The 21,370-nt window shown below is 41.0% G+C and overlaps 1 protein-coding gene across 4 annotated transcripts in view; it reads right to left on the reverse strand.

Annotated features, from left to right (window-relative positions):
- The window catches only part of LOC101400558 (neutral ceramidase), a 119,845-nt gene that overhangs the window by 88,785 nt on the left and 9,690 nt on the right, over positions 1-21,370 (reverse strand). Inside the window, exons 1-6 of one of the 4 annotated variants that reach the window (XM_087432200.1) lie at positions 20,971-21,152; positions 13,224-13,337; positions 10,991-11,141; positions 10,334-10,464; positions 7,406-7,629; positions 5,811-5,960 (exon numbers count right to left, since the gene is read on the reverse strand). In XM_087432200.1, the coding sequence (XP_087288326.1) occupies positions 5,811-5,960; positions 7,406-7,629; positions 10,334-10,464; positions 10,991-11,010 (525 nt within the window). In that variant the 5' untranslated portion in view covers positions 11,011-11,141; positions 13,224-13,337; positions 20,971-21,152. Of the gene's footprint in view, positions 1-5,810; positions 5,961-7,405; positions 7,630-10,333; positions 10,465-10,990; positions 11,142-13,223; positions 13,341-20,970; positions 21,153-21,370 lie in introns of those variants that run through there. The other 3 variants (XM_087432199.1, XM_087432201.1, XM_004439997.2) reach the window with 3 other exon arrangements.

Raw genomic sequence — 21,370 nt, forward strand, 5'->3', positions numbered from 1 at the left:
AATCCAGATCCCAGTCTCTCTATAGAAACGGTACTCTTACCTATTCATCATTCAACACATAGTATTAATATCCAGGCACTGTTCTAAGCACTAGGAATACATGAGATTCTTACTCTGAAGAAGTGTTTATTCTGAAGAAAAAGATAATAAACAAACAAATAAATATGTAATATTATATCATATAGTGATAAATGCTATGAAGAAAAATATTGCTGGGTAAGGAAAAAGAGAGCGATGGGTGTTAGTGAGGAAAAATCTTTCCAAAGAGGTTATCTTTCATCAGAGGCTTAAATGAAGAGAGGAAGGTAGTTGTGCAATACCTAGAAGAAAAGCATCCTGGGCACAGTGAACAGAGAGCAAAGACCTCTTTACTGCCTCACTTCCCACGACAAAGAACTCAATATTCCCTGACACAGACCCCTACACTTATTGGTCTGGGGGAAGCCAGCCACTGTGGACACCCTGGCATTCCTGTGGAGAGGCCCATGTGGAAAGGACTCAACTTGTCAGCACCAACTTGCTAGCCATGCGGGTGAGCAACCTTAGAAACAGATCCTTCAGCCTCAGTCAAGCCTTCAAACAACTGCAGCCCCAGCCAACTTCTGAGTTCAACCTCATGACACAGAAGTGATGATATGTGACTTCTGTTCTAACATAAGTCAGGATCACCTAACCCAGCCACTCTTGGATTCCTGACCCACAGAAATCCTGAGCAATAACACATGATTATTATTGCTTTAAGCCACTGAGTTTTCCAGATGACTTGTTGTACAGCAATAGATAACTAATACAAAGAGACTCAGTAAATGTTCATTGAATTAATCAATCAATGTACATCCAAATCCATGATTAGTGTCTTTGTATGGTGCATACACATCAGAAAAACAACAGAGAGAAAATTAGTGATGTCCCTGAGTATTATTTCAGATTATGCTTTAATCAGCTGCAATCTGAAGTTTGATATTATTGTGGCTTCTTTGTGAAAGATATTTTGACTTTTTTACATCAAAAATCATTAAAATGATCCAGCAAAAGTGTCAAACCCAAAGCAACCTTTTTCAATGTAGTATTCTATCACCTAATACCAGGGACAATGACGCAAGCTCATTTATGGCAGAGAGAGTAAATACTGCTTATCTCATGCACTCAGTCCTATTTATTGGTGGTTGCTGCCAGGAGCAGTGTGTTGAGAAGGATTCTGAACCCAAATCAAAAGAGTGCCTTTTTTGATTAGCAATGCTGTCTACCTTAAGTATGGCACAGGCCACAGTATGCTGATAAACTCTCTGAAGGAAAAAAAAAAAGAAATCCCTCATTTGTACTGCTTGCCAATTTCTGTGGTGCAAATACTCCCACCATAGTCAATTTCAAGCTACCAAAAGTTTAACAACCAGCTCACAAAGTTCCTGAATATTTAACAACTGACTCTCATGAGCTGGTGCAGGCCATTTCCAGCACACCATTGGTACATACAGGAGTAGCAGGGACTTATATGCTATATACTTAACATACATAAAGACATCCATTTAACCTCTTCTATTTTAGGTGAAGAGCTCCACCACGCTCATTCTAGTCATGTGGTCATTGAATCAGGAAGAAGATTTTCCAAACCACCTTGCCTCATTAACCTCTCCGTGCCCCAAACATCGATTGCTATGTTACCATGTCCACATGAGCAATCCCGTGATACCAGGCAAATGTGGAAAGGAAATATGATATAACCAGACTAACATCCCTCTGACCAAGTAGCCCACATCCCCCCATCCCAGTAAGTTTCCATGTTCCTTCTGTTTGATCCTAACTCCAACCCCAGCTCTTCATCACTCTTATGTATTCTTCCACGCAATAACTACCACACTCATGAAGAAGAAATATCCGTAAGGGACAGATCAATGAAGGGACACCATGAAAGCTTAATTAAAGTCAAAGGCTAATATTCTTAACATTCTCTGAGACAAGAAGGTAGTGAAAAAAAAGAATTGCCAGTCAACTCAAAAGCTCCCCTAAACTTACCCTGTTTTTATTCCTAAAGAGCTATAATGTCAGGATTTTAGAATTAAGTGTATTTCTTCACATTTATTCAAGAATCAAGCTCTTAAAAAGATAGAAATTATGAATCTTGAACTGTAAAACAAAAGAAAAAGATTACAAAGAGCTCATAGAAATCTTATCCTAAATCTCTGATATGAAGTCAGACACATGGGATTTCTGGGAAAAAGAAAAGAAAAAGAAGTCAAAAACCCAATCACCTAATAACAATGCCTGCAAATAGCCATATAAATAGCATGTTTTCTACTTCATGAATGGAGGGGTATTTTAACATAAAGCAAAGAAGTTACATTAACGTCTACAGCTCACTTCTTTGTCTTCTGTTTCCATTCCATTTCCTATTACTGACACTCTTGGGAACATGACATAGAAAGAGTTAGAAAGTCATTGTTTTCTTGCCCTGCCTCACTGCTCAGAGATCCTCCTTAATCTTCATTTCATGCTGGAAATTTCATCAATGTTAATGCTGAGACTGAGAACTTGTCTAAAACTAGGTGTTATAAGCTTAATGGCACTTGTCTAGCCACATTTATTTTTCACACTTTCCCTTGGGTTAACTTGGGACAACTAAGTGGGTTCGATTAAAGGCCTTCCCACTGGGTCTCAGATTGCATGGGGAAATAAAAATAGAAAGAGATGGTTAAATGGTGCCCACTATTGACTTGATGGAGTCTACAACCCAACACATTAAACGCCTCTCCCCTCCACACTGCACCCCCAAACTCTACCTTTTGACTCTCCTATTTCTGCTTATGACCCTACAATTTCCCAATCAGAATCACCTTTGATTCCTGAAAAAACAGTATAGTGCAGTGGTAATGAACGTGGGCTGTGGCATCAAGATGCCTATGTTTGAATCCCAGCGCTGACAGTTCCTAGCTGTGTAACCTTGAACAAGTTACTTGATCATCTGCAACTCGGTCTCCCAAACTGTCAAATGACATAATAATAGAACCTTTCTCATACAGTTGTTTGGAGGATTAATTAATATATATGAAGCTCTTAGAACAGTGCCTGACTCATCAGGGGGACTACATTACGTATTAGCTTTTATGTCTATTCATCCCCAAATCTCACTAGTATTTAATTTGACCTCTTACCACCATGTAGTCTCACTGCGACTCCATTTGTTTAAGACTTTTGCACCAGCCTCACATGATATAAGGGAAATTGCCAGGCAGAGTTAAAATCCTTCCTACAACCCTAGCTTCCCTTTCTAGTTCTTTCAGCCCTCCAACACCTTGAAAAACTCTCCTGTACTAAATCCCCTCTGTTTGAAATGCCTAATGTGATTACTGTTTTCCCAATTGCACCCTCACCAATAGAGCCTTGACATTAATTTAAAGAATCTGCCAATTTGTGTCCTCACCTCTAGCTCTAGTCTGTTTCAATCCACCTCAAACATCACTGTCTGATTAAACATCCTAAAACAAAATTGTTTGCATCAGTCCTCCACCCAACAGTTTTCTAAGAATCCCTGTCACCCACAGAATTAAAAACAACCTGACATTCCAGGATCTTTACAATTATGAGCAAAACACCTTCCAGGTACATCTCCAATTACATGCCTACATGTGTCCTAACAGAACTAATCTCTGTCCCTTCAAAGAAGATTCTACATTCCCCACTTGTGCCTCCCTGTGTTCATGCTGCCCCCTCCATTTGATAGCTCTCCCTCCCCATGTTAGCCATTTAAAATTCTGCCCATTCAAGTATCATTTTCACTTTGAAATTTTTTCCCTATTTCCTGAATGTGGTGGTTTTAAAATACTGTATGTCCACAAATTCTTTGATACTCCTGCCTTCGAGAAGTGAAGCTTAACATTCCTACCCCTGAGTATAAACTAGACTTGGTGACTTGCTTCCAATGAATAGAACAGGGTGAAAGTGACGGTGTGCAACTTCCGAGCCTGGGTTGTAAAAGGCAGTGTGACTTCTTTCCTGCTCTTTCTCTTGAGTTACTCATTCTGAGGGAAGTCACCTGCTGTTATGAGAATATGGGAAGCGGGGAACTGAAGCCATCTGCCAACAGCTATGTGACTGAATCATCTTGGAAATCATCACTCAGCCCCAGTCGAGCCTTCAGATGACAGTAACCTTTGCAGTATCTTGATTTCAAGACACCCTAAGACAAAAGCACCTACCTAAGCCAGTCCTGAATTCCTGACCCTCAGAATGTGTGAGATAATGAATGTTTGTTGTTTGAAGCCACTATATTTTGGGGTTGTTTGTTACTCAGTAATAGATAACTAATACACCACTGTACTTTACTCCAGTGAATTATAGTTATTTGCATATTTATCTTACAGTCCCTTCCTCCAATCCCTCCAATAGATAGTGAGTTCAGAGGGGACATGGATTATGACTCACTTGTCTGTGTGTCTCCTGAAGTGACTAGCAAAGTGCCTTGTCAAAAGTAGTTGGCCAATGCATTTTTCCCTCCAAGATAATAGAATAATGTCACTTTTAAGAATGTGGGCTCTGGGATCAGACATACATGTGTTCAGAACCCAGCTTTTCCATTTGCTAACTGTGTGAATTTGGGAAAGTTACTTACCTTCTCTAAGACTCAGTTTTCTTATCCATAAAATGGGGATAACAACAGTTTTGTTCTAAGTATAGGAGTGGGGAAAACACTTAAACCACTGCTTCTCATGTTTCCATCGATGGGAGAGGATTCCATTCTACTCCCCAAGAGGGAGTTACATTGGAGAAATGCTTTTAGGCCCTTTCATCACCCCTCTCCCTGGCCCCTTCGCACAGCAGGAAGAGCAAGGTGTTTAATAGGTGACGTTGATAGAACATGGCAGTGAATAATGGACATTTAATGGTCATGGTTCTGGGTGCTCCGGATTCTTCTCTTTCTCACATTCATGAATATGCAAACAGACATTAAGGGAGCACATTCTCTTTCTGTGACCTGATCCCATACAGAAAATATAACTGGGTCAGGGCCTAGAAATTGGCTTAGAGAGACAGACATGGAAGTCCCTGTCTTTCACTCTATTTCTCTTTCTGTCTCCCTCCTTCCCTCTTCCTTCCCTCCCTCCCTCCCTCTTTTTCTCTCACTCTGTACCTTAGAGGTCTCAGGCAGCCCAGGAACAATCCCCCCCATGCAGCTTTCTGCTAAGCTCAACTTTCCCCATAGGTGAGTAACAAGATCTAAATTTGGGGAAAATCATGGAAAAGCCTACCATATTCTAGGATACAGTTTAAAAATGAAGAGAGCTGACATATCCTTTTTAAATTTTATTATTGAAATATTCAAACACAAAATTATCAGAACAGTATAATGAAACCCCCGTGTGCTTAAAACCCAGCTTCAGCAATTTATGGTCAACCTCATTTCAGTGTTGTGTTTTGATTCTCATCTGATTCCTTGCATATATTCTCAATTGTCTAAAAACTTGAGGGAAGGGTTAGTGATTGATTGGTGCTCTCAGACTTCTAACAAGGAGGAGTAAATGAAAGAATGTACATGAAGGTCACCTGGAATATAATAAGCTTTCAAAAAACATTAGCATTAATAATGATGATTGGCCATCAGCAGAGTTGAAAGCAAATTTTGACCAAAATGACTTGGAATGGAAAAAGAAGGATCATTCTCCTCATCCAATTGTCTGCTGGATTGTCAAGAGCTTATAATGTTGAGGGTAGTAGAAACTTACTGGATGAGAAACCAGGAGGGCTTAGTTACTGTCACATTCACCCACAGACTTTCTTTTAAAACATGTCATTTCTTTCTCATTTGAATCACTTACCTCAAGCCTGAGTCGTTGGGATACCATGCCTATGTCAATACTGACAAACACCATTCGATTTGACCCGTCAGGTTCTGCCACGATGAAAGCACGACTGTACAACCTTGTGAGGATGCCCCGTGCATGCTGACCAGTTTTGCCGTAGCCCATCTAAAGAGGAAAGCGGAATCAGAACCACTCTGTCTCACTCCTCTGCTACCAGAAACCAGGAACAACCATACAAGAATAGACTACTTAGGAAAGACAAAAAACAATGCACATGACACTGTGGCTCCAAGTCAGATAATATATATGTTTTCAACAATTAAGCCAATATCACAAAAGAGGTTTTATTATTCCATGTAGAAAAATGTAAAGGCCAAGCAGTGATGGGCCTAACAGAAGCTATTCACCGGTCTATGGGCGAGGAAAAAGCTAGGGTGGCTCGGGAATTCCATTACCACACTGCAGGCCTTTCAGGGCTCTTCTGTTCTTTGAAACAGAACCTTTTTTCCTTCCTGTTTAAGGCACTACAAAAGGAAATAGTTCCCCTACCACCATCCCTCATGGCCCAGGAACATCCTGAAGACTGAAGGCTCCCTCCCTTTGGTTATTTGTGTTATTTTTTCCTGAAGGAAATGGTTTCTTTATGATTAAGTAATCTTTACTGAGGGTGCCTCACCCTGGCTTTTACCACATTGTCCCTCCCTAAGCCAAGTCAGACCAAATACACCTATCCCAAACTCCTTCTCTCACTATGTCGTAAAACCCACCCTTAAAGGTATACCCTGGTCTTCAGAATGCTACACCCACTGCTTGCTTTATCCCTCATGTGAGTGTTCATTTAGGGTTCACATTCCAGAGTCACTTTTCAGAACAGACAGGAGGGAAGAATTCCTAGAATCTAAAGGTTATTTGGAAGGAAGGAGAAGATTCCATCAGACAGCTTCATGCTCTGGTATTCTAGGGTAGGGTTGATATAAATGGATATTTCCAACATCACAGCCAAGAAGTTGCATGCTAGCAGCCAGTAGGCCACACCTCACCTACAGATGTTTTTTACTTGGCTGACACAGTGTTTGTCCATACTAGGTTTCCAGTTTTAACCAACTAGAGTTGCCTATATTTTCCAACTGAGAGATTGAAACCCTCAGATCTTCAATCCATAGACTTTCTGGCTTCTCTTGAAAAAAAAAAAACAACTGTAAGATACAGCAGCCCTGAGTCAGCATTCTTACATGGCAACAGTCAGCTAGAGCCATGCACTTTCTAGTTGCACCATAGTCCCTGCCACTTCCTGCTGACCCCAAAATGAGGATTCGCTAGATATCTATCATCTTACACTGGCCTGCCTCAGTCGTTCACAGTACCTGCTCATCCCCTGTGGTATTAGTTTGCCAGCCCTGCCACTTCATAAAGATGGCCAGTTGTCTTTACAAGGAAGTTGTGGTTGAATAAAATCTCCCATCTTCCTTACAGTACAATATTCATAGTGTTAGACAACAGTGAAGTCAATAGAAAAGGGAGAAGATGATGTAATAAATAAGAAATTTAGGATGCAAAATAATAAAATTACTTGTTTCGTAGTCTCTTTGAGGAGCCCATGATTTACTTACCAAAGTAATATCTGCTACTTGTCCTGTGCAGTCAGCTCGCCCAACACCGATATTGTAGCCACTGAAGTTCTGAAATAGAGGTGGCTCTGGGGTGCTAGTCCCTGGAGACACCTGGGTGGCTATGGGGCCCTGGGTCAGTGTGGAGCCTTGAGCGGCTGTGGAGCCTTGCGTGGCCAGAGGGCCCTGGGTGGCCTGACGGCTCTGGGTGGTCGAATAACCTGAATCTAAAAATGGAATAAGATATTTAAGAAACAACGTTTCAGCCCACATATTTATCAACATCAATTAGAACCCATAGGTTCAGGTGTCTAAGGAAAAATCATTGTATAGTCTCTTATATATAAGACATAAGGTGAAAAACATCTCAGGAACGTGTTTTATAACATAATCCTAAGATCATTTTCTTGGGCTGGAGATGTTTCAGCTGAACAATCAAGGCCTCCATCAATTGTCCATCAGCTTCTCATCACAAGCCATTCTTTCTCAAACTCATCACCCTTTATTCACTCACCCTGCACTTCTGTTTCAGCCAAATGAATCAGGTGACAAATTCCTGGCACACAACCTACTAAATCCAGCCTCTGGGGATTTGTTTCTACCATTCTCTGCATCCAGAGCTCTCACTCCTTCCTGCTCTACCAACCAGTCTCCACTACCCCCTTCAGAGTACATTTCCATCACACTCAGATTCAGCTCAACCCCTCATCTCCAGGATGCCACACCTAACTGTCTATACCCTCCTCTGATCTTCCTCAACCTTTCATAGACTTTTATTCTTAATGCAACCTGGATCATTGTACACTTGTTGACGTAGCTCCACCTTATTTTAATGATTCTCATGCTACCATATATGTATGTGTATGTACACACATACATTCTATATTAGTGTGCATATCACACACACACACAAATATCAAGGGATGCAGAATGGCATAGAGACTAAGAGGGCAGGTGCCGGAAACAAACAGCATGGGTTTGAAAACTGGCTCTACCACTTACTAGATGAACAAATTACTTAGCCTATTTCACCCCAATTTTTTCATCTATAAAAAGGAGATAATAATAATACCCTACTTCCTAGGGTTGTTTTGAACAATAAACATATTAATGCATATTAAAAATTTAGAGCGATGGCTGGCTTATAGCTTTGGTTTTATTATTTAGACATCTTACATACACATTTTATTTGTTTGTTTGTTTCCACCCCAGACAACAGTCAGGGGTGGCCAAGGCAGTAAATGTCAGTGTCACTAGGCACTAGTGGTCAGAAAGCGCTTAGGCAATAAATTAACAGCTAACTCCTTCTGGGATCCTAGAATTCTGGAGCTCAAAAAAACTTAGAGATCACGTAGTCTAATCTCCTCAGCTTTACACATGAGAAAACTAAAACCCAGAGAAGTGACTTAACCAAGATTTCATGGAGAGCATATGATGAATCACATGCCCAAACCAGATCCTCTAACCCAGAACCTCACGTTCTTTCAACCGCTTTCTAGATGGAGTTGGAATCCACGTCTTCTCATCCCCAAGCCCACGCTTTCTACAAGACATCAAGTATTGCAAGGAAGGAAGCAGGCACCTTTGCTACGTCTTCACTGATAGCAACGTAGGAATGTGGTGCCAACCAACGCCAAACCTAGTCACATAGCCAAGGGCAAGTTCTTTGTGATCTCAGTCTTAGTTTCCACATCTGTAAAATGATACTAAGACTAGCACCTGCCTTTATAGAAGTTTTATGAGAATTAAATGAGAAAATTATGTAGACTCCTGACTATGGTGCTTGACACAAAGGAACCCTGCAATAAACAGCAACTTCTACTATGAGAATAGTGACTATAATTACTGATAACCTCCCTGAGTCTCAGCCTGCACCTTTTCTAATTTGAAGAGCTAAAACTTGAAGAGCTAAAACTAAATAATTCTTATGGATTCTTTCATTTCTAACAGTCCAAGACCCTGCTCTGCCCACTGCTGGCACAGAGGACCTCTGTTCCTCTGTGTTTGTAGAGAATTCAAAGCACAGGGATATGGCAGAGAATACACTAGAAAAGTGAAAAGGCCACAAAAGAGAAAGCTGAGGTGAAGAATGCTGTCTCCTTCTTCATTTGGTCTGAGGTCAGCCCTCCCTTTACTTTGGTCAACGCATTCAATCCCCACAGTGTTCTCTACTTCATTTAGTAAGTATATAACCTAATACCAAAGTAGAGGCTCCATCAAAGACCCATGGGCCCAATATTGCCTGTAAATATAGCCTGTAAAGATAGTCTCCAAAAACTAAATTCATCTCCAACATTAAAAAAAAAAAATCAAGATATGTCTAAAAACCCCAATTTCTAGCTTCTCTTGAAAACTCAGGAGATCTGAGTCCATGTGATGTCATGACAACAAACAGCTGGCACTCAGAAGGGGCTGTGGACCCCTTTCACCAGAATCGCATCTGCCCCCATTCTGGTCCACCTCCCCAGTCCACCTTCTTTACAGAAATTGATTGGCCCCCGGAAAGATTTGAGTTCGAGACCTCCTTCTCTAAAGCTTTTCACAGACTAATTGACATTCAGTAACCCCAGGAAAAGATGATGCCAAAAAGGAGACAAAGAGAAAGAGAAGAGGCTTAGCAGGAAAGCTCACATTACTGGGCCTTGAAGAAGACTGAACTGTGCTTAGATCAGTGGGAAAATGAAAGACAAATAAATGCATGTCAGAAAGCCTGTCAACTAGCTATTTGGGACAAAGGTAAGCTTGATAAAAATTGCTATCCATGCAGAAAGGGTAATTAATGTAAAGGTTAGATGGCCACCGCACGCTGCTTAAGTATACATTGAACTGCCCTGTTATCAGCAGATGCTGTTTCTTACCTTGGTGTCCCCCATACTCAAAAAATTTCCTGCAGGCCTAGGAATAGCATCCAAGAAAGCCCATGACACTTGCCTTTGTTATTTTCAGTGGTCCCACTGGTGATAAACAAGAGGCTGAGAAGGGCCACCGTGATCGCAGTCATCATCACAAGGAGGAAAATCAGGAATGTCTCTAACATGGAGAAGGTGCGTTTGGCCATTTCTCTTGAGGAAAAGCAGAGATGGAAGAAGAAATATGAAAGAGACAGAAAAAAACAGAAGCACAAATTGAAATTCATATGCTTTGAGCTGCCCACAGTTAAGATGTCTTAGCTTTTTCATATGAATAGACTATATCAGACACGGCAAGTACAGAACACACTTGTCACTAGTTCCATATTCCAAGCCCATGGCAGACAAGAACAATCAATTACTGCACTCTTTGATAAGCTTAGATGCAGTTTCCAAATCCTTCTCAGCGCTGTGCTCATCCTGGAAGCCATGACCCATCATTTGGCATTAGCAACTAAGCTAAAGTCTATTTGCATTCCCTGGCTCCATCATTACTGCTTTCATTTATGGCAATGATGCTCTCTGTACATGGGTCTATGTTGGAGCACTTCTGACAATGAGGATGAGTGATGCCCCCACACTGCTTGCACTTGTGAGAAGGCTGTCTGGGGTTAAGGCTGTACTCTGTGGTCATGGACTAAGTAAAATTATCTTGTTCACATGAAGGTAAAACCCATACCTTTGGCATTTAAGCTTCATGTTCTAACTTCCAATTACCACCTGATGAGAAAATGGCATGGAAAAGGGGGTTGGCATCTCTGGTTTCAAGCCAAGCATTAGTAAAATCTCCATCTTCAGTGATCAGAAGGATCCTACACATTTTGTAAGCCCTGTATCAAAGGATGAGGATAAAGATAACGCCCCTGCTTTCTACAAAAGCAGAAAATGTCCTTACAGATTCTTTAAGATATTTTAGGAGAATTCATCATCACCAAAAGGACTATAGAAGCTAAAAATCCATATAATGTAGCAGGAGGAAATATAATACAGTGGTTCAAAGTTGGATTCCGAAGTCTGACTCCAGAATTCAAACCGCATTTCTGCCACTGACTGTAACTAATCTTGGGGAAATCTTCCCTGACAACGAACCTCAGTTTCCCCATCTGTAAAACAGAGATATGATGATGATAATAATTTTAGTACCTATCTCATAGAGTTCCTATAAAAAGAAGATGACGCAAGTAATAATTTGTTTGTTCCGTGGAATATAACAAGTGCTCAAAACGTTAGCATTTATGATTAGATTCCAAAATAGCAAAGATACTGTGCTCCTCATTTTCCTTAAAGGGAGTTTATATGAGGCTAGCAGATTATTGGAATCACAGGTAGGAACTTCAGAGCCCATTTTCTTAACCTGTGCTGTAGGAAGCCTGAGAAGTGAGATGAGCTAGGAGTCCCAAGACTTGCCCTCAAAATGGGCATTATGTGGCTAAGATGCTGCTACCCGTAAGAGTTGTAAATTGGCAACAAACAGATGTGTTTAGCATGGCCCAGACAATTTTTTGTTTCAATTTGACTTAGTTGACAAAAGATAGAGCTTACAAAATTTATCTGTAAACAGAGCCCACAGTTACAAATTTGAAACTTCAAATTTTCTTTCAAAATATTTCATAAAATATGGCAACACTGAGCCAGCATTCCCACATGCCAAGAGTTTCATAAAACTTAGGAGCTGCTGTTTCCTTTAGACGGGGCATGCTTTCTGCAACATGCCATATTCCCTTCCCAGTGGACCTTATCCATCTAAGTTACTATCTGGTCTCTGCAGTCATTTTATTTTGCAATCCTTGGACTAGAGGTTAAATCAGTTTAACAGCAAACACTACAGATGGAGGGCTGAACTGAGAGTGGAGAAAGAGACAGGAATGTCTTCTCAGATTTCCTGGTTATTAACAGGCTTTCCTCATCTATTTATCACCAGCATGATGGCCACCACCACCAGCAGGGACAACTTCAAATTTAAGGGAAAATGAATTAGTTCTGTATCTTGGTCCCAACTTTCACTGTCAGCCCTGAGGAGTCAGGAAGCACATCTAAGATATGCCTCTGAAACTTTGATGATCCAAAGAAGTGTGCTAGTCATTTGCTGCTATTTCAGTAGCAAACTTCAAACCCAGTACACCTAGTTCTTGCTCAAAGCTTTGGTTTCTATGAGCCTTCCTACTAGCTGAGATAGCTTCTGCACAAAGAAGGCAATTAAAAAAGGATGAGTGACAGGTGGCCCTCCTAACCCCGGAGTATCTACAAGTAGATTGCATGTGTAAATGTGACCCACCACATGGTAGGAGCCTATGTAACAAACAGACATGGCACGAAATCATAATTTTTGTTGTTGTTAGTTTTGTTCTGCTGATCTGATTACCACCACCAGCCTTTTACACAAGTCAACAATGGTACTTAATTAACATTAGTTTCCATCTCTCACTCAGATTTCAGTGATGGACCTCATGTGTTTCACTGCTCTGTTTAGTTGCCAGAATCACTGCCAATATATTATTATTCTTTTTGAACCAGTTAGTACCATTTATTTCTCACTGATGATTAAAATCTGAATTCAAACATGAAAGTAAATGCCTTCTCCGCCTTCAGAAGGCAAATGCACCTTGGAGAGATGAGCCGATGATTACAATTCAAAGGATTCTACATTTCCTAATGGTTCCCACTTAATCTTGCATAATCCTGCAAACTCAAGGATGAGGCTCTAATGACACGTTAGCAGGTCACTTGCCACATTTTTACCACACTGAGAAACCTGTTTTTCAAGATTGTGACCATAAAAAGTAATTACTTAGCAAAATGGGTTTCTAAAGCTAAGAAAATGAGGTGAAGCTTTACGGTTTCATCAAGAACTTGGAGACAATGAAATGATTCAAGATTCCTCCCTCCCTCTAAGAAAATACCGGCCTTCTTACCTGATTCGACCACTCAAAAGAACTGCATTCCAATAAAGCAAATGATGGTCCAGAATCTTGTTTCCTTCCCCCTTGCACGTTACTTGGCTAAAACTTCTCAGCACTTTCTGAAACCTACTAAGGAAAGATGTTCACAGTCAAGTCCAGGAAAGTTAGAGTTCTTATTAGCATACCTTTGTGGGCTTGGTACAAGGATGAGATTCAAGTATATTGATAACAAAAGGCTTATGTGCAAAGCCTCTCCTGGGATGGCCTGATACTGAAGTAGAAGTCACCGAAGGCCAATTGGGCTGAAGGTCATTTCAGCCCTTACACAACTCACCCAGCATGACAAGTTCATGCAATGTCTACAGCCTGGGTCACAAAAAACAATACTGCATTGTTTACCACTGGTCACTCAACCAGCAATCACCAGGGAGTGATAATGTATGCTGCACATTAGTGTGGGCTATGGTCCCAGTGGGCACTATTTACACCAATTTCAGAACAAAAAGTGACTTTAATTTTCAGATTCTCATGTATAACAAGAATGCAATGTTTTAGATGAACTAAGAATGTGAGTAATGAATATATAACAGGGCAAGAAAGCTATGCAACCATTAAAAATTATATTGAAGAGGATAATTTAATGACATGAAAAAATTATTAAATATTAAGTTATTTCAGTTTATAAAACTTTTTGATCCCATTTTTATAAAATATACATTATTTATATATGTGTGGTCATAAAGACTGTAAGAAAGTATAGCAAAATGTTAAGAAGTAATTATTTGGTGGTAAGATTATGGGTAGGTTTTGTTCTCATCTTTTTGACTCTTGGTATTTTCTATAATAGCCATGTAGCATTTTGTAATGAGGAAAGTAAAATGTTTTATACCTCCTCATGGAGAATGTATACTATATAATAGCATGAAGTTAAACAATGGCCCACAAGAGACAAAGAGAGCAAGAAATAGACCAAATCCCTCCTTTTTTCTTAGTAAATCCAACCTGTCCAGGAAGCAGTTTGAAGAAGACCACCTAGGCCACTTAATTCCCCACAGAGTTTTAGGAGAGACCAGCCCCCAAAGTTCCAGTGGAAATATTAGAGATATAAATGCCTTCAAATAGGGCACTTAGTAACATATCTTAGCTACCTCTCTGCTACTACAGAGGGAAATAGGTTAAATTATTGTATTAAACAAGTTTTTTCTTTGTCCATTTATATTAGAATTCTTGGTATCAAGCAACGGAGACCAAATCTAACTAACATGAGGAAGTGGAAAAAGAGAGAGAAGTAAATTCGCTAGGAGGCAGCAAAAGAAGTTGAAGACACAGCTCAGGAAGGCTAGAGATCAGGCAGGGCAGCTCTGCGGATCTAGGTGGCAGAGCTATTGAACAGTCTCTCTAGGGCATCTCCATTAAGATGGATGCTCTCCAACTATTTCAGGTCTTTATGTTTCTCCACTCAGGATTCAATTCCTGAAGGACAGCATCTGACTGGCATCGCTCAGATCATAGACTTCTCCCTTCCCTTGAGGAGATACTTAAATAGAAGTCTCAACAAGACCATACCCAAAGACAGAGGGTAGTTCTCCAAAATAAAATCAGCGTAAGTAAAAACCACAGACACTCGCTGGTCACCTGCAATTGGATTTCCTTCTCCCACTATTTCTCACAGTAGGAGGACCTTTAAACTGCCCCTGTGGTCTCTTCCAGACTTCTCCAGCCATCTTTCTCTCCATAAAAAGGAGCCACGCCGTGTTCATTCTCCATGAGACCTGCTAGGTGACCCACAGTCTAGTCAGATAAGATCAATTTACCCAAGGTTTTAGCAGATGATAACGGCATAATGTATCGTTTCTCCCAGACAACACTTGAAGGCCCAAACCTGAATTTTAAGGAGGTGACAATCAAGGAGTTCCAAGCACTGTGGCAGAGCTAGTGGGGGAAAGACCTTCAGCCAAAGGGACTTGTGGGGCCCATCAAAACAGCTGGCTCCTATAGCAAAGAATAAGACTACCTTGCAGTGAGGGGAAGATGTAATCATTGCAAATATTTTACTTGCACATATATTTTATTTCTAAATGACCCTCAAATAAATCCTGTTAGCTAGGATTAGGATAACTGTCCTTCTCTACTCTCCCCCCCAGGATGCTCACTCATGCATACATATTCTACCCATTTTACAGATGAGGAAACAGATGTAAAAAGATTAAATGGCTTCCAAAACAGGAAAGGATGGTTAAAAGTGTGCATGATTAAGGAATAGTTATTACAGGATGTGAGCCCAGGTCTCCAGATTCCTAGACAAGACCTCTTGCCTTTCACCAAACTCTTACTGTCCACATCACCTTGACCTGGGCCCTGGCATGGCAGCCTCCGGGGATATGCAAGTCTGTGTGTTCAGTCCTCATTAGCAGATGATGAAACAAAGCCATGTCCTGTGTCTCTTAACATCCTATCACAGAGAGAAAAACTACCCAGCCCAAATGAGGTAAAGGCAGCTGGGGAGAAACACGTAAACTGTGTTCAAGCCAAAAGAATATTTCTCCCAAAATCCCAATTCCCAAACCATTAACTGATAATCATTAGCACCAAAAATTCTCTTAATATTTTAGTTATGCTGACAGAGTAGGGATCTTAAAAGGCTTGATGCTAATTTCATACACTCCATGCTAATGTACACATCCTTATTCATTCTTTAATTCTTGGAATAATTAAAGATTAAATTACTTTAAAAAATATATAGCACCCAGATTGTAGTCTTGAAACACCATCTCTTGCTAAAAGGAATGAGGGATTCTTAAAGAAATAACTGGTTCTGGGCCTGGAGCGGGAAGTACATGAACTAAACCTACAACATTTTTTCACACCAGAAATCAAAGTCATTAAGATGATTAGAATTGTGTCAAAAAGAACTAGAGGTTCCCACTAGTCAAAAATGGGTCAATTTGAGCATCAATAAAAAATAACTGCAATAGATTGAAGCAAATCAAATGTGCTTAAATCCATGATGCCATAATAGTACTTTAAAAAAACCTCATTAATTACCTTTAAAAGATGCTAGGAAACCAATTTCTTTTTCTGAAAACTGTAAGAAAAAAAAAGGGCAGGAAGACCAAGAAATCGAGAACGTACTCTGCTTGTCCTGTATAAAAGTATCTTGGGGGGCCGGTCCCGTGGCTTAGCAGTTAAGTGTGCGAGCTCTGCTGCTGGTGGCCTGGGTTCGGATCCCGGGCGCGCACCGACGCACCGCTTCTCCGGCCCTGCTGAGGCCGCGTCACACATGCAGCAACTAGAAGGATGTGCAACTATGACATACAACTATCTACTGGGGCTTTGGGGGAAAAATAAATAAATAAAATTATAAAAATACATAAATAAATAAATAAAAATAAAAGTATCTTGGGAAAGCCAAGTCATTGATAAGGGACAGTTTCTCACTATCAAAGTATTCCAGCTAATAAATGAAGGAGGAATGACAGACTTAGAATCTAAATGATTTGTGAACTCCTAATGAAATGATGGATCTCAGCAATGATCATCAATGGCTGGCTGCTTATGTCACCAAAAGAGACAACCAGATATCGAAAGCCTCTGAATGAGGTACACAACCTCACCTCTCAAGTATCTTACCAAAAAATTCAACCCAAATTGGATCAGCCTCTAGAGCCAAGTGTCTGTTTATAGGAAATGCAAAAGACCATTGAATATGTTAGAGGACAATGCAGGGAAAAGGAAAATCCAGACTGTGAGGGACTCAGACAAATGACCCAGCTTCTTTAACAAGTAAATTGGAAGTGGTAACAAATAAATTGAAAGTAGAGAGGGAGAGAAAGATGGAGGGGGGCAAGGGGGAGAAGAGGAAGGAGAACAAGAGGAGGAAAAAGAGTAGAGAGGAGAGAGACAGACAGGGAGGAGAGGAGACAGAAGGAGAAGAAAGCTATAAATTAAAAGAGGCTGAAGACACACATCAATGAACTGGATCTGGTAAGCCCCAAATCATCATTATTCGAACACACTGTTTTTAAAAATGATGAGATAATTGGGAAAATTTGAACACTGAATAGACATTTGATGGTATTAAGGAATTATTGTTTAAAATGTTAGTGTAATAATGACATTGTGATTATACGTTTTAAAAAAAAATCCTTATCTTCTAGATGCATTCTGAAACAGATATAAAAAGAAACAATACCAAAAGTGCCAAAATCAGGTTGATGGATGGATGGATAGATGGATAGTTGATAAACAAATAGAAGGACAGATGGGAAGACAGATGGAGGGGAAATAAGCTTTGTTCTTTAATATGCCAGGGGCCAGGAGAAAGGTGGATTAAAAGCACTGTGGCAGATATTGTAGAGTTCTTACACTCAATACCCTTTCTAAACCCATCTAGTATGCAGAAGCTGGACCCTCTGCACATTTGCCTAGAGCTCCAGATGTAGTTTAGGTTCTGCCTTTCAGATGCACTAGTGTGAGACTTTGATTCAGAACAGAGCTACTCAGGGAGAGGGGCCGGGCATGGGACATCCATTTTACTGGTTTGGATCATGGCAGCGTGACTGAGCTGGCAGCTTGATGGCAGCTTCCAGATGCTGCAGGTGCTTCCTTATTCCATGTCCAGGACCAAGCGCACCCCACCCCTTAGCAGCTCAGGTCTGCAGTTTAAGTTGGGGAGTTGTTCCTGGAAGCTCAACCTCAATTCCCTGTCTTCAGCCTTTGCCATGGTTCTGCAAATTATCTCTAACCCTTAATAAATCCCTTTCTTCTCAAGCTAACAGAATTGGATCCTGCTGTCTCCAATTAAGAACCTGTCCAAGGTAAATCGCACAAAAGTGAGCATTGGACCTCACTTTGGAGAATATATGCATTCCAATCACTGGACACTGTGTATACCAAGCTGCCTCTGGGAACATTTTTAAAGTTAAAAGTTATGAGCCATCTGGCACAATGAATTTTTCATAGGTCTGAAAAAAATTAGTTTAAGTGCACATGGCTGCCATAGTGGTACCTTACCACCGTATGGATTTTGCACAGAACTGAAAAGTCCCTTTGAACCCCAAAGTAGTCCCATCATCTGTTGACTATTTATAGATTCACCTTTTCACTTGTCTCAGTTCAATGTAGACCTCAAACCTCAACAATAGGAGACAAGTTCCTCCTGTTCCAAGCTGGAGAGAATGTTTCTTATTAAAACCCTTCTGCACGTGTCATATGTTGAGGCTGAGAATGCGACTAAGGGATGTGCTCCACCACATTAGGGAACTCAAGTTCATTCCATGAGGGAGGTCCCAGCTCCAGTCACAGTGGCAGGGTATGGGAGGAAGATGAAGCATGACAGAGGAGCACGCTGGGGTCTCTCCTTCCCCCACGGATTCACAAAACTCATGTCCCCAGCAATACTGATAGTCCTGCTTTTCTCAGAGAAAGGGGCAGATAAACTGCTCTCGGGCTACAGAGTTTCTCTCCCCAAATTTTCCCCAGTTCTGCCTTTGATACAAAGGGTAAAAGATAAAGAGAGACATTGAGGGTATGGAAAAGATTGGAATTTGTAATCTGAGGATTGAGGCTTTTTTCTCTGTGACCTTAATCCCTCAGAGCTTCATTTTCCTTCTTGGAAAAATAGAGACTAACAAAAACCTACCACATAGAAAGATTCACAACGACAATATAAAAAAACTTCTTTGCTAACTCTATAGCATGATGCAAATGAGTTATTACATTAATTATGCTGAATGTGGATGCACAGGAGTGGTACGTTCTGTGCATTTTAAACCTTATAACAGTTCTTTTCTTGGTATATTCCTCACACTTGTTTCTACAGATCTCTCTATTAGAGCTTGACAAACTCAGGCTTGGAGAGAAAAAGTGTCTTTTGCTATTTTTGAAACATCCAGAGGGTTTAAAATCGAGATAAAATTGGAATTGCAAAACTTCCCTATACTGTTAAACAGTGTAGGCTATACAACCTTTGCAGAGTGCTTGGAAATTATTCTCTGATGATTTATCTTTTTCTAAAAGAACAGATAAGAATTTATTGTATTTGGCAGTGACAAATTTGACCTGTTTGCCATACAAGATTATGAAGGCAGATTGGGGGAAAGCAGGCTGCATCCGCATTTATCATCATTTCAGGGACAGGGTGACAATATCGTTTGATGTAATTCTTCCCCTCCCCATAAATCTCAGATGCTCAGCACCTCCCACCTGTACTGTGCACTTGTGAGAAAAGTACCACATTGTCCCTTGATAGAACTTGGAAAACAAAGGACCAAGAAAAGCAGAAAGAAACTTGCTTGTATCGAAGTCCAGCCTAACTCAGTATTGTCTCCGGCCAACAGGGGAAAGGATGACCTGAATGGGGCTTAACACAAAAGCGTATTGTCTTTCTTCTATTGGGCAGAAGCAAGCCTGAGAAGGAGCCCTGCCGGGTGAGAATTGCTCTTCTCTCCCCTGGGCAAATGCACTGGCAACCATTCACAGAGGGTCCTCTACTAGATCAGTCAAGAAGCAAAAAGGGAGGGGAACGGGAGCATCCCCCTGCTGGAGAGTGAACACATACCATTTCTCACATTGTCTCTTGCTGCAATTTGTCTGACTCATTCCCAAGGACAATCCACTTAAGATCCAGAGGGAAAGGAAAAAGTTCTTACTCCTGTGCTACCAGGAGGGATAATGCCTGTAGGAGGACTTAATATTCCAGGTTTGTCATTGATTTGAGATGGTAATAAGGGCTAGGTGGTACCAGAAATATCCAAGTTTAAAGGGTGCAGTCAATGAAATGAGAGGGGGTGTCTGTCTGATGCCCCCTCCACCTTGGGAAGGCCAGGGCCAAGACTCTGTGACCCAGAAGCTGAGGTAGGGTTTGGGTCCTGAGGGGTGGACACGAGAGCAGGGCTCCTCAGGAATCAATGGGGCCAGCCAGGGAAAGTCTGTGAGAGAAAGCGAGAGCTCAGTGATGGGGGGAGACCAGGCAGGAATAGCAAGCTTATCTGAGCAGGATCCAGCTCAGATATAGAGCCAAGACAGGGCCAGGCAGGGGTGCAATCTGAGCTAAAGCAGGTGAGGCACAAGTCCAAAGGGGTTGATGGTCTTGGGCAAAGACCCAGCTCACCTACGGGTAGTGTTTGTGACTCCATTTTATGGGTCAGTAGATTAAAGAGACTTACATGGGGCGGGCTGGCTGATCACGCCAGGACATGAAGGACAACAGCTTATTGAACTGTTACTATATAGACACTTACCAAGCTGGGGCAAGAAGGACAGTCATCTTTTAAAAATAATAAAAATCAAATGAAATAAACTTATTGCATGTTCCAGATGCTGTTCTAAGACCACTACACGAATTGCCTTATTCAATACAGTAATCCTATGAGGATGGGACTATTCCTATCCCCATTTTACATTTGAATTAAAAAGCAAAAAAGTATGAGTCGTATAGAAGTTAAACAAATAGACAATAGTCATACTGCCAATAAGAGACCAAGACAGATTCAAAACCAGATCATCTGCCTTAGAGCTCTCTAGCTTAACCATCAGCTATACCATGCAACACAAGCATTTGGCCTTTACTAATATTCATATACCTGATACCTTTAAAGTAACAATAAAATAATGCCTACGAAGTAGTCAAAAACACAAAGCTAGTAAGAAGAAGAAATCAAATATTTAGTCTCAGAGATTGTGAGAAGAGGCAAAGATTCTAGTCATCTAGTCATCCTGTCGAACCCCCTTGGCATATAGATAAAGTTAAGTTGCTTACCCAAGGTCACTGTGGTCGAGACTTGTGGCACTCGTTCATATCTGGTCCTCCACTCCTTTGTGGGCACAGAGGAAAGTTATGCTTTCTGGCCCCGTGGTAATTCCTGGTCAATGGGCTGTGGCAGTGACATGTGTCACTGCTGGACTGAAATATTTCATGCGGAGGCATTTGGAGAGGGTGTGAGCTCTCTGCTATGGTGACCCTGATAACTGCACGTCCCAGGTGTTAGATTACAAGATCTGTGAGTCACCACTTAGAGGAAAACTACCTCAGAGAGTCATGGGACCAGGAGTGTGCTTTGCATATACAAGAAATAAATGTTTACGTGTTAAGCAACTAAGATTTGGGGGGGAGGAATTATTTGTTACCATAGCAAGCCCTCTGCCCATCCTGATTAACA

This window comes from Ceratotherium simum, chromosome 6 (genome assembly GCF_057802395.1).
Source record: "Ceratotherium simum simum isolate JZ-2026a chromosome 6, ASM5780239v1, whole genome shotgun sequence".
In the NCBI taxonomy this organism is placed as follows: domain Eukaryota; kingdom Metazoa; phylum Chordata; class Mammalia; order Perissodactyla; family Rhinocerotidae; genus Ceratotherium; species Ceratotherium simum.